Genomic DNA, 13,101 nt, shown 5'->3' with positions numbered 1-13,101 from the left:
TTCACATTTAAACCTTTTCCTAAACCTCGTCATATAATAAAAAGGCAAAATTATTTTTGAATATGCATTTCACGGGCTTCCCTTCATTCTGGTTTATTTTGTGAGAGGAATGAAGCTTTTTCCATACACAATACAATCACATGTTCATGGGGATGGTGCAAAGCAGGGATGTCAAACTCAATTTCTGTTGTGGTCCGCCGGCGGCCTGTGGAGCTTGCAGCAGAGTAGAACAATGAGGATGGGGAGGAATATGGGTCAGTTGCGGACTCTGGGGAAGGCTTGGACAAGGGCTCTGCGTCGGAGACAGGGAGGCAGCCATGGCCATCTGGGAGTTATGTGCTGCCTCCGGAGTTTCACATCACCGAGGCAGAGGAACAAGGGGAGCCTGCTCCCAGTATGTGCATGAGCAGAGATCTTCCACAAGGCAACAACAGTTAAGACTAAAGGGGTGACTTGGGAATAAGGCTTGGAGATGATTGGCCTCTCCCATAAGACATAAAAGAGGAACAAATGGATGTGAGCCTTTGCAGGAAGCAATTTTGTTCGTTGAGATCGGTTTAAACTCTGAAGCACGGTTTGAATCTGTGTTCCATTTGGCCTTGCAAAACTAATCGGCAGTTTGGCAGCATTTCATGGGAGATAAAGGTGGGTGCTTATAAGCCTTACACTGAAAGACTGTCGCAGACTTCTGTCGGACTCTTCACAGACTGGTTATGAATCATTACGGGCTGTGAATGAACATAATTCACAGCCGTTTCAATAAAGAGGGTTTTTGGGACTAAGCGTGTGATTGTTACTGTCTCAGGACGCCTATGTCAGAACAATTTCATTGACGGCCGCATCAGCATTCTGATTGCCCTCAAAGGGCCAGTTGCACGTAAGACTATGAGAACTCACAGAGGCTGGGTAGGTGTGGCCAGGTGGGCATGGTCAGTTCAATACCACTCACTGGGTGTGGCTGGGTCGGGATGGAATAAGTTGCACTGAATAACTCAAGGTGGGGAATATTCAGTGCCTTTTCCCCCAAGCCCTGAAGCCCTAATGGTTTAGGACCTGGCTACCGGAGAGACCGCCTCCTGCCACTTACCTCCCAACGACCAACAAGATCGCACAGGTTGGGCCTCCTCCGGGTGCTGTCAACCGGACAATGCCGGCTGGCGGCTCCCCGGGGGAGGGCCTTCTCTGTTGCTGCGTCGGCCCTATGGAACGATCTACCTGCAGAGATCCAGACCCTTACCACTCTCCCGGCCTTCCGTAAAGCCGTCAAGACCTGGCTGTTCCGGCAGGCCTGGGGCTGTTGATTGATATCCAGCCCCGCTTAAATGAAATGGATGATGTGGAGTTTTAATATTGTATTTTCTATTTTTAAATTTTAAATGTTTCTTTGTCTTGCTGTGAGCCGCCCAGAGTCCCAATGGGAGTGGGCGGCATACAAATTTTATTAAACTTGAAACTTGAAGCCCAGGCATGATTGTCAGTTTGCAAGCTCAGTTGTTGATAAAAGTCACCAAGTTTGGATTGGTCTGTGTGTGTTTGTGTGCACAGGATGACAAAGCAGACATTCTTCTCCCAATCTCAGACATCGTTAGTGTTTGTTTCCCTGTCCAGTGCCTCCTCCCAGCAAAGATACAGGTGGAGGGATGAGATTGTTGAGTGTGGAAGGGTGAGGAAGTTTGCAGGGAACATGGTCCAACTTCTGCCTTGAAAGATCTCTGGAGAGCAAGAGGAGATGGCAGGGGAGCAGCACTCCCCAGCAGTCCTGCACGAGAGAGGCTGACCCTTTCTAAAAGGAAATCCTTGTTTCTAATTATGTGTGGTAAAGGTGCTGGCTTGTTGGGGCACCCATCCTCCTCTCCAGAGATCTGTCAAGGCAAAAGTTGGACCTAAAGGAAACTGATTCCTGCAAGCTTTCTCCTCCACAGTTCCACATACAGCAGCATCCTCCACCTATTATGGGCCAGGCAAGACTGGAAATGTGGATCCAAAGGTCTCCAGCAGAGGAAGGTGAGACCAGAACAAGATACCAAAGTATCTCCCACCAGAGGAGCCTCACCATTCCTCTCAGGCCACATGGAGGACCCCTGGATAGAGGCACGGGCTGCCCAGAGCCTTGGGCAATGGAGGGCAAGCACCCAGACCAGTCCTCAAGTTTCCGGGTCCTTGGGATCTTCCAGACCAGCCTATCTGAGGGGTTGCTCAGCCGCCCTTATTCTTATGCACTGCCCGGCACTATGTCCACTGCCGCTTCCATGGCCCACCAAGCACTTCAGACCCTGGTGCCACCTCCAGTGCACACACCCAGGGGTAGTGTCCAGCTGGGGTGGGAAGGGTTGAAGCAGTGTGGGACGGCACCTTGCTGTCTTCTGGGTGGCCACGCGGGCCACACCTAATCTGATCGCGGGCTGGTTCTGACCGACAGGACTTGTGTTTTATATGTCTGATCTAGTATAAAAAACAAACATAAAAAGAACTCATTGTTTGTATGTTTCTCTTTTGTATCTTCATTTTCTTCTAAGAAAAATATCTCCACAATCTGTATCAGGAGGCAGAAAACCATCTGGAATCCAGTCCTTTTGATACATGTTTTCAGCTCTACTCAATCAAATTCGATATGATTGATGATTTAAAACAGCAGTCCCTAAACTTTCTGGCATTGTAGACGAGCGAGGGGGGGAGGGGAGAGACAGAAGATGGCTCTTTGCAAGCAGCAGGAAGACGCATGTAGACGCAGCTCCATTTGTGGAAGTAGGTGCCCTGTGCACCCATCACTCACACAAATGGAGTTTTGCACATCAGTGTAAGTACTTGCCACTTGCACAAGTGGAGCAACGTATGCACAAGCTTACTCACTGCTTCCGTGGGCTAGTTCCGAACGGGCCACAGCCTCTGGGTTGGGAACCTGTTCTGACCTCCCTCCGTCCAGTGATTAACGCCAACACCGGCTTAGTAGTTTGCCACTCTTTATTTACAGCAATTACAATCCTGTTGGCTGAAAGCCCAACACGACTCACTGGCAAGACGTTGGCAGCAACCCAGACTCCCACAGACAAGAGATACAATACAAACAAGAGCTTCTCCAGCTTGTTATGAATGGTTGTGTCCTGCAAAAGGGCTCCTCCCAAAGTCTCTTCTTATATACGCTCTTGGGAGGAGCCAAGCCACAACCACCTGGGCTTGATTATCTCTTATGAGTCTGTCTCTGTAACTGCTGCCTCCGTTTCTCCGCCCTTCATTGCCAGGCGTCAGGGACAAACTCCCTTTGATCTTCCCCACTGCTCCAATGCCTGACGTCAGGGACAAACTCCCTTTGATCTTCCCCACTGCTCCATGCCTCAGGCGCCTCCTGGTAGCCAACCAGACTCCCTAGTCCCTGCTCTGTGTCTGAACCCAGGGTCCTCCACATCTTCCATATCAGACTCATAGGATTCCTCGCCATCGAAGTCCATTGGCAGCTCCAACTTCAACCCACCCGAATTGTATGAATGTTGTGTTTTTAACGATGTACTGTCTTATGTGTTTAATTTGTATGTCCTCCCTTCCTTTTGAACTGTAAGCCACCCTGAGTCCCCCCAGGGAAAAGGGCGGCATATAAATAAAACTACCTACCTACCTACCTACCAACGGCTCCTGCTGGGCCACAACAGGAACCCATGAGAAATTGCTAGAATCCATCATTCTAATTGCGGGAATAAGAACACTCACTGGACTCTTTCTCAGACAAGCAGAGATGGAAAAGGTAGAACAGCCCAAAAAAGGGAAATGCCCAGATACTTTGCCCAATATCAGAACAGAAATATCCAGGCAACAGCAAAAGGTATGTGATAACCTCTAACAAAGTTGTGGGTTTCTTGTTTTTTTTAACCTAAGACATAACTGAAGAATAATGTAAAATGGTATTTTGGAATATTTGAAACAATATAATGAAAAACAGTCCAGAATATTTCTACATGTAGAAAAATCCTTTGTCTATTGGAACTTAGCAAAACCCACAACCAGTGTTTTGGTTTGCACTTGGAAGAAAATTTATGCATGCACATCCAAGAAGAGCTACAGTTTATTTGGATTAGTAATCAAATGGTCCTTGTATTATATTTTGGACAACTATAGGCAGTCCTCAATTTATTACAGTTCATATAGTGATTATTCAAAGTTATAGAAGCACTGAAAACCATGACTCAAATGGTGCAAAACACACTTAATAATTGTCTTGCTTAGCAACAGAAATTTGGGGCTCAATTGCAACATACACCAAGGACTATTTGGATTTGTCTTGAAGCTCTTTCCACAATTCCTTTATTGATATGGTTTCTCCCATGTGTGGGTACTTCTAAGGTGAGTAAAAGTGCTACTGCTTAAAAAACTCAACACTATTTTTCTCCCATATGGATCCTTTTATGGGATGTGAGATCACAACTCCTTCTAAAGCTATCTCCACATGTCACGCATTTATAAGGTCCTTCTTCTGTGTGGATCCTCTTGTGGGAATTAAGATCATAAATACGAGTAAACGTCTTTCCACACTCCATGCATTTATTAGTTCTTTCTGTGTGGATCCTCTTGTGGAAATTAAGACTACTGCTACAAGTAAAGGTCTTTCCACACTCCATGCATTTATAAGGTCTTTCTCCTGTGTGATCCATTTGATGGGTTAAAAAAGAACGATTATAGCAGAAGGTCTTTCCACACTCCATGCATTGATACGGTTTCTCTCCTGTGTGGATCCGCTTGTGAGTATTAAGATTACCACTGTTCCTAAAATACTTTCCACACTCCATGCATTGATACGGTTTCTCTCCTGTGTGGATCCTCTTGTGAGTATTAAGATTACCACTCTTCCTAAAACTCTTTCCACACTCCATGCATTTATATGGCTTCTCTCCTTTGTGGATCAAATTGTGGGAATTAAGGCTACTGCTACAATTAAAGGTTTTTCCACACTTCATGCATTTATAAGGTCTTTCTCCATTGTGATTCCTTTGATGTCTTATAAGAGAATAATTAAAACAGAAGGTCTTTCCACACTCCATGCATTGATATGGCTTCTCTCCTGTGTGGATCCTCTTGTGGGAGTTAAGATAACTGCTACAACTAAAGCTGTTTCCACACTCCTTGCATTTATAAGGTCTTTCTCCTTTGTGAATCCTTTCATGTTTTCTAAGAGAGTTATTATCCCAGAAGGTCTTTCCACACTCCCTGCAGATATTTGGTTTCTCTTCTGAATGTATCTTTTTATGAGAAAAGAGGTGATTGGATTTTTCAAACCTCTTTCCACACTCCATGGATGTATATGGTGTTTCTCCCATATCAATCACTGTATGGTTAGGAAGCCAACAGACCCGAGAAAAACCATTTTCATTTCCACTTTGTGATTTCTTTGTTTCATCATTCTTTGATTGCATCTGATGTTCAAATTTCCCTTCCCTGCATTTCAAATAGATCGCTTGGGGTTCCTGCTTGCTATTCTTATTCTGCCCATTGAAGCCTTGGAAAAGACAAAGGAAAACTGTATGTTTTCATTCCTATAGGATTGGATCACAACCCTGAGCTAATCTTTGACCTGGGACAATTCCATGGTGCCTCAACCTCCCGAAATGTATTGGACACTGTTTCATGCTGGGGCAGCAATATACCCAGCACCTCCCAACTTCAATAAAAGTGGCATCTCTACTTATCTGCAGAGCACAATCTTTAAAAGCCAAAGGGAATTTCTGGATGGCAATAGCTTCACACCCTCAACTTAGGCTAATGCCAAACTCAGTACACAAATAGATACATCTCTAAGAAGGGAACACTCTTCACAGGACTCACCCAGTCTTGGTTGTAGCAGCTTAGGGCCATCAGGAACCCAGTGACCAGGTTCAGGAGGGAATACCAAATCCTGGTAGGCAGAACCTGGCTCAAGAGAGGCCACACCATCCCTGCATGGAGCCTGTTCCCCAGATTCTTACTAATATCTTCTATGAAATGAGTATAGTGTATTTTATGAGCAGAAAGCATTTTTTTTTTAAAAAAATCTTTATGTAAAAAGCAGGTTATGAAAGTTTTCCAACTTTTCTTTCAATAAATTTCCTTCTTTTATAAAATCAGTTTGGTCAAATGATTAGGACATCAGGCTAGAAACCGGGTGACTCTGAGTACTAGTTCTGCCATAAGCATGAATACTGGCTCGGTGACTTTGGGCCAATCTTTCTCAGCTCAACCCATTTCACAGGGTTCTTGTAGGGAAAACAGTAGGAGGGGGAATGTTGGATATGTCCACTGCCCTAATTATTTACAAAAAATAAAAGAAGTATATATAGTGCATTTGGAATGTATTCAGATTCACTTCACTTTTGTCAATTTTATTACGCTGCAACCTGATCTTATAGTTGTTCAAATTATTCCCCCATCTCCTTAGTCTATATAGAGGACCCTATAATGACAAAGTGAAAACAGAAGTTTAAGAAATGTCTGTAAATTTAGTAAAAGGAAAAAATGAAATATACCATTGACATAAGTATTCAGACTCTTTACAACAGCCCTTGAAATGTAGCTCAGGTGCCTCCCATTTCTTATTAGTTTTGATGACATGTTTCTATGCCATGATTGGAGTTCACCTGTGGTCAACTGAATTGATTGGATGGGATTCGGAAAGACACACAACTCTCCATAGAAGGCCTCACAGCTTACAGTGCATATTGTAGCAGACCAAAAGCCAGGAGGTCAAAGGAACTGCCTGCAGAGCTCAGAGACACGATTATTGCAAAGGAATAGATCTGGGGAAGGCTACCATAAATTTTCTGCTGCACTGAATGTTTCTAAGAGCAAAATGGACTCCATAATTCTCAAATGGAAGACGTTTGACACAACCAGGACTCTTCCAAATGCTGGTTGCCCAGTCAAAATGTGCAATCGGGATAGAAAGGCCTTAGTAAGAGAGGTGACCGAGAAACTGATGGTCACTCTGACTGAGCTCCAGAAATTCTGGTTGGAAATGGGACAGCAGAAGTAGCCTGCATTCTCACCACTGCGCCACCAGGGCTCACCAATGTCCTAGAGTGGTCCAACCTGACTTGAACCTTATTTAACAACGCCTGTCTACAGACAATCTCCATGCAACCTGGCTGATCTGCAAGCAAGAATGGCAGAAAATAGCCCAATCCAAGTGTGCAAAGCTTGTTGCCTCATACCCCAAAAGACAAGGCTATAAGTGCTGCCAAAGATGCTTCAACAAAGTACTGAGTGAAAGAGTCTGAATACTTATGCCGATGTGATGTTTCTGTTTTTTCTTTTAAATAAATTTACAGGCATTTCTAAAATTCTGTTTTCATTTATTGGGTACCGAGTGTAGATTTAAGGACAAAAAAAGTGAATTTCAACAACTGTAGTAACATGTTGCAGCATAACAAAGTTGACAGAAGTGAAAGCGGTCTGAATACATACCGAATGCACTGTAAATAAATGATTTTTTAAAATCAGAAATAACATTTAACTCCCTTCCCTTCCCTACATTTCGGAGCACAGAAAGGGGTTCTTACCCAGAGAAAAGAGATTCCTGGAATTCTCCAGCATGACTTCTCTGTGGAGAGCTTTTTGGTCAGCATCCAGTTGAGACCACTCCTCTTTGGAGAAATACACGGCCACTTCCTCAAAAGACACAACATCCTGAACAAGATCAAATGTTTCCTTATTAACAGATAATCCCAAGAATAATGTCATAATTTTCTTCCACCAATTGTAGGAAATAGATCCAGTGAACAAAATGGGCATCTTCTGCTGAATTAAAATCTCACATCATTTACAACTAAATTATGTTTGATCAATCTGGAAGTGTTTGGAAGGCCTTACAGTGTAACCAACTAAAATATGGTTGGGTCAATTGGTAGCTGGGTCTTAAATCTTGTCAGTGACTCCCATTCTTCCAAGCAGAGGGCAGAACAAAATATTGGCAAATCCCACATGACATGTTTTCCAATGGGGAAACATTCATCCACTAATAAATGTTCCCACTGAGGGACTAACATATCCCAACTCCACACCTCCATGAAGAAGTTGGAAGATCTTGCAATACTAGTCTATATGTCTATGGAGATGCTATACTTGAGAGACCACCTGCTGCCAATTACCTCCAATAGACCGATTAGATCCCACAAATTAGGCCTCCTCCGAATTCCATCCGCCAGCCAATGCCAGCTGGCGACTACCCGGAGGAGAGCCTTCTCTGTGGCTGCTCCGACCCTCTGGAACAAGCTCCCAGTGGAGATTCGAACCCTCACCACCCTCCAGGCCTTCCGCAAAGCCCTTAAAACCTGGCTGTTCCGACAGGCCTGGGGCTAAAGAGCTTTTGCCCCCCTCCTCGAATGGTATGGCTGTTGTGTGCTTTTAAATTGTGCATTGTTTTGTTCGTCTTTTTATCCCTTATCTGTGTCCCCTTCCCTGACTTGGATTGTGAGCCGCCCTGAGTCCCCTTCGGGGAAAAGGGCGGCATATAAGTGCAATAAATTCAATTCAATTCAATTCAATTCAATCACTGGGTCACAGTTGTCCCAAAGATGCTGTTCAATAGAAAAAAAAGGAGCATTTATTTTGTAATAGTGTGTGAAAATAACCCTGGTAGACAGAAGAAAGAACCCCGATGCTGACAACATTCAGGTCAATAAAAACTGATGGTGAAGCGGGAGGGGTGGAGAAAGTGACTCACCAAGGATCCCCTCCGAAAGGAGAGGGTAGGCTAAGTTGAATGTGAATGTTCAATGACCTGAGGTCAAATTCATATTGCTTAGAAACAGCAATTTTATACATTGAACTATAGAACAAAATGAAATCCACCCAAGATTCATGGACCTTTTCCAGTCTTTCGCCTCCTTACCTGAAGTAACAGTTCAGCAAATCCTTCAGTTCCAGCACAAAGAGGTGATTCTAAAAACTCCACAGAAAGTTTTGTACTCTCTGTGAGAAAGAGAAAAATAGTGGAAGCAGATTTGTTAAAGAGACAAACTCCAATAAAATAGAGTGAAAGAATCAGCTAAATGTTGAAATCTCACAACACACAGAAAGAGCTTTTCTTACCTTGTGTAATGTCTTGACTCTGGTCGTTCTGGAAGTTCTCCCTGAAGAGAACCTGTTCAGGAGATCTGAATGAATCTTTTCTCTCCTTAGGATACTCAGTCACAGCTTCCACGGATTTCTACACATGTTGTGGTACGAGAAACAAAAGAAGAGCACAAAGATACAAATGAATTATCATACCCCACCTTCAAAGTAGCAGACCCCAATATCCATTGCTGAAACTGGAAGCGGAATGGAAGAAATGCCCCAAATACATCCTCTGCAAGAACATAAAATGCCCTTCATGGTATTGGACCTGGGTACTTGAGAGACCGCCTGCTGCCAATCACCAATCACCTCCACTACACCGATTAGATCCCACAGATTAGGCCTCCTCCGAATTCCATCCGCCGGCCAGTGCCGACTGGCGACTACCCGGAGGAGAGCCTTCTCTGTGGCTGCTCCGACCCTCTGGAACGAACTCCCCGTGGAGATTCGAACCCTCACCACCCTCCAGGCCTTCCGCAAAGCCCTTAAAACCTGGCTGTTCCGACAGGCCTGGGGCTAAAGAGCTGTTGCCCCCGTCTTGAATGGTATGACTGTTGTGTGTTTTTAAATTATATATTGTTATGTTTCATCTTTTATTTTTTGTCTGTACCCCCCTTCCTCGATTTGAATTGTGAGCCGCTCTGAGTCCCCTTCGGGAGAAAAGGGCGGCATATAAATATAATAAAATTAAATTAAATTAAATTAATAATCCCAGAAAACTCTGCCAGAAAGGAATTGACAAATTCAAAGAGATCCTCTTTAGAACTGCCATGATTCTATTCTCCCACCTGCAACTCTTCTTGCATGTTTTCCTCCTCCTGAGTCAGCAAGAAGCCTTCAGCTAGGGACACTGCCTGGGAACTGGTCTCTGCTCCACACTCCCGCACCCATTTTGCCATCTCTGGGGGAAGGACAGCCAGCAACTGTTCCAGGAGCACCAGGTCCAACATCTGAGCCTTTGTGTGTTTTTCTGGTTGTAGCCACTGACGACAAAGGTAGTGAAGCTGAGTGCAAACATCTCGGGGACGACTCCACTCCTGAAACCATACATTTCTGAAGTGACAGCACTGAACCTCTGAATTATTGGATGCCTCTTCGTGGCTCTTCTGCCCAGGACTTGCCCCATTCTTCCCACAGCCCCAAGACTGAGCAACTGGAGGGCCTTTAATTTCTGCATCTGCTGGGTGTTGTCCCTCCATCTTCTCTCTGGTCTCTAATGCAGCCCCAAAATGGACCCAAGGATCTCCACAGGATTTTCTGTTCACAAGAGGTCTGGCCAAATTTTCCAAGGCCATTCAGATCTCTTCCCAGACAAAATACTCAAAGATTCCAGAAGAAGCAGAAAATATTTTGAGGTTACGTATCTGATATGGAAAAATGGGGAGAAGGGGAGGGAAGAGAAGATTAAGTAAGAAATTTGTATGTACTCACCAAGGTGGGAGGTGAAATCTTGCTCTCTTCATATATGGGGAAAATTGCAGTGAACACTTCAGGATCAATGTTTATCAAAATATTGGAAAATACATTTAAATGCGTTTTTTTTTCATTTCTACTACCTAGTTTTTATTAAAAATTTACTTTTTTCCTTATGCCTTGTTATTATTTTTATAAATTACTCTAGGCAGAATTCATACATAATGCTCCTTCTCACTATTTTCCCCAAAACTACAGCCCAGTGAAGTAGATTGGGCTGAGAGTCAGGATGGGCTGAAGGCTTACAGGTTGGAGTAGAAACTGAATCTCCCGGTTTCAACTTGTGATTTCATCACTCAGCCAAATGGCTCCCTCTGGCCAATCATAATTTAATATAATATAATTTAAAAGACAGTTTAATATCATTCCTATTGCTGCATAGTTAAGAACAACTCCTTGCACATGCAGTTGAAGCTCTGTATGCAAAGCCAGCAGGAGGGGCTCCGACCGCTCGCTTCTCTCGGCCTAGGAAGGGGGAGGAGGGGGAAACCCCTTCTGAAAATGGGGCCAAGAAATATGCAGGAAACTGTCCAGGAGTCAAGGTTGACTTGGAGGCAAAAATCTCTCTTTTGCAAAGACGACCTCTCCTCCTCTCCCTCCACGCAAAGCTTTTCCCGTCGAAATGGAGCGCAAATCCTCTTTTTGCGACCCCCGTTTTTTTACCCCGCTGGGGGCAAAGTGAAGGGCGGGAAGCTTTGCTTTCTCCCATGCCTGGCCATTGCATGCACAGGGACGGCAGGGGAACATGGAACCACTGGCTCCCCCTCCCCCTTTGCACGACTCCAAGTCTGATGAATGCGAGCCTCCAGCACGAGAGAAAAGTCACACACACGCCCAGTCACTGAACTCCGACCCATGTCTGGATCTCCATGTCCAAGACTTCCCTGCAGCTTCTTCGCTTGCTAGACAGGCTCACCCGGACACCGTAGAAAGAGCCGACAACCTTTCAAGCCTTTGCTGGAAAATGCCTCGGAAGCAATCATCACCCTTGACTTGGGAAAGAGACCGCGCATGCTCACTTCTCCCCGCCTTACAAGAGAAGTTGTCCGGCTCTTCCACGGAGCCCCCTAGAGGATCCTATACGTATTGCGCGAAGACCCTGCCTATCTAGAAAGGAAGTGCAAGCATCAATTTCCAGATTTTCCTCTGTTTAATCTCTTAAGAAACATCTGTGATCTTGTGAAAAGGTTTTTTTGAACATGCATTTCGGTTTCCCCTCATTCTGGCTTATTTTGTGAGAGGAATTCTTCATCCTGAATTTTTTTTCATACAGGATACATTGATATATATGTGACAAATTTCTCACATAATAAGAGGCCTTTCACCAGGTTAAGTGTCCATGATTTGCAAGTATGAGGATCCACATATCCCAGAGCCAGTTCTCCTCACCTGTCTGTCTATCTGTTGGAAAAACTGAAGTTATTTTCTGAAATAGTTCTTAATTTCATATTATTTTATTAGGTTTATTTATTTATTTTGGTTATCAATAAACTAAAGCTCTTTCACTCTTATTCTGAGTATCCCTAACTTCGCAGAGAGAGCAAGAAAGAGAGAATCTGTAACTAAACTCTATCAAGCTCTGGTGGTGCAGTGGTTAGAATGCAGTACTGCAGGCTAGTTCTGCAGGCTGCTGGCTGACCACAATTCGGCAATTCAAATCTCAAATCTCACTGGGCTCAAGGTTGACTCAGTCTTCCATCCTTCCGAGGTCGGTAAAATGAGGACCCAGACTGTGGGGGCAATATGCTGACTCTGTAAACTGCTTAGAGAGGGCTGTAAAGCACTATGAAGCAGTATATAAGTCTAAGTGCTATTGCTATTGTAGGGGAGGGGGAAGAGGGGATAGTTTTGTGTGGGTGGCAGGTGGGCACAATTGCGTGCAGCTCTATTTGCGTAAGTGGCGGGTGCATAAATTGAGCACGCCTGCAACTCATGCAAATGGAGTTGCGTGTGTTCGTGTATACCTGCCACTCAAATATAACTGCTTTAACAAACTACAGTGAAATAATGGGTGAATGCGCGAGAGATTTTTGGCCGACTTCAATTCTACCGTTCTTGAATTCACAATACGGATGATAGGAAAAGAGCCTACAGTATATACTTAAGATTCAACTTCTTACAGGGGAACCCCAATTTTAGGAGCTTTGTGGACAAGTACATCTCATCCCTTATTGTAAACTATTTCTGGGGTGACCTCTTTTGCGCTTCGCTTGCTTATTCTAACGCCTTGCACAGCAGGAGCTGGGTGCCTTATAAAGTATTTATCCACTCAGCCGATGAGGCTGACAAAGAGCTCCCCTTCAGGGAGTTCTGGCATAGGCATGAACTTCACACCAGTGGCCTCTTGAAAGGGGGTAAATCGATGCGATGAGGGTGATGGATGGAGCTAAGACCCTAGGACAGGCCTATCAAACTGGCAGCGCACAAGCCAGATATGTCATGCACAGGCCACACCCACCCCGGCTCCGTAAAGGTAAAAAACATCACATCACAGTATGTCACATGACGCAATCAAGTTTGACACCCATGCTAAACTAAAGAAACAGAATTTAG

At 44.4% G+C, this 13,101-nt stretch overlaps 1 protein-coding gene across 1 annotated transcript in view; it reads right to left on the bottom strand.

Annotated features, from left to right (window-relative positions):
- The window catches only part of LOC116502468, a 40,447-nt gene extending 28,989 nt beyond the window's left edge, over window positions 1-11,458 (bottom strand). The window contains 6 exon segments of the mRNA XM_032208351.1: window positions 4,369-5,508; window positions 5,774-5,957; window positions 7,518-7,644; window positions 8,849-8,928; window positions 9,049-9,166; window positions 9,864-11,458. Of these exon segments, the coding sequence (XP_032064242.1) occupies window positions 4,369-5,508; window positions 5,774-5,957; window positions 7,518-7,644; window positions 8,849-8,928; window positions 9,049-9,166; window positions 9,864-10,370 (2,156 nt within the window). The 5' untranslated portion in view covers window positions 10,371-11,458.
- Between the last annotated feature and the right edge of the window lie 1,643 nt (window positions 11,459-13,101).

The sequence above is a fragment of the Thamnophis elegans genome, chromosome 2 (assembly GCF_009769535.1).
Source record: "Thamnophis elegans isolate rThaEle1 chromosome 2, rThaEle1.pri, whole genome shotgun sequence".
Lineage (NCBI taxonomy): Eukaryota > Metazoa > Chordata > Lepidosauria > Squamata > Colubridae > Thamnophis > Thamnophis elegans.
Note: the sequence above shows the minus strand (reverse complement) of the source record. Positions and strands in the feature narration are given on the sequence as shown.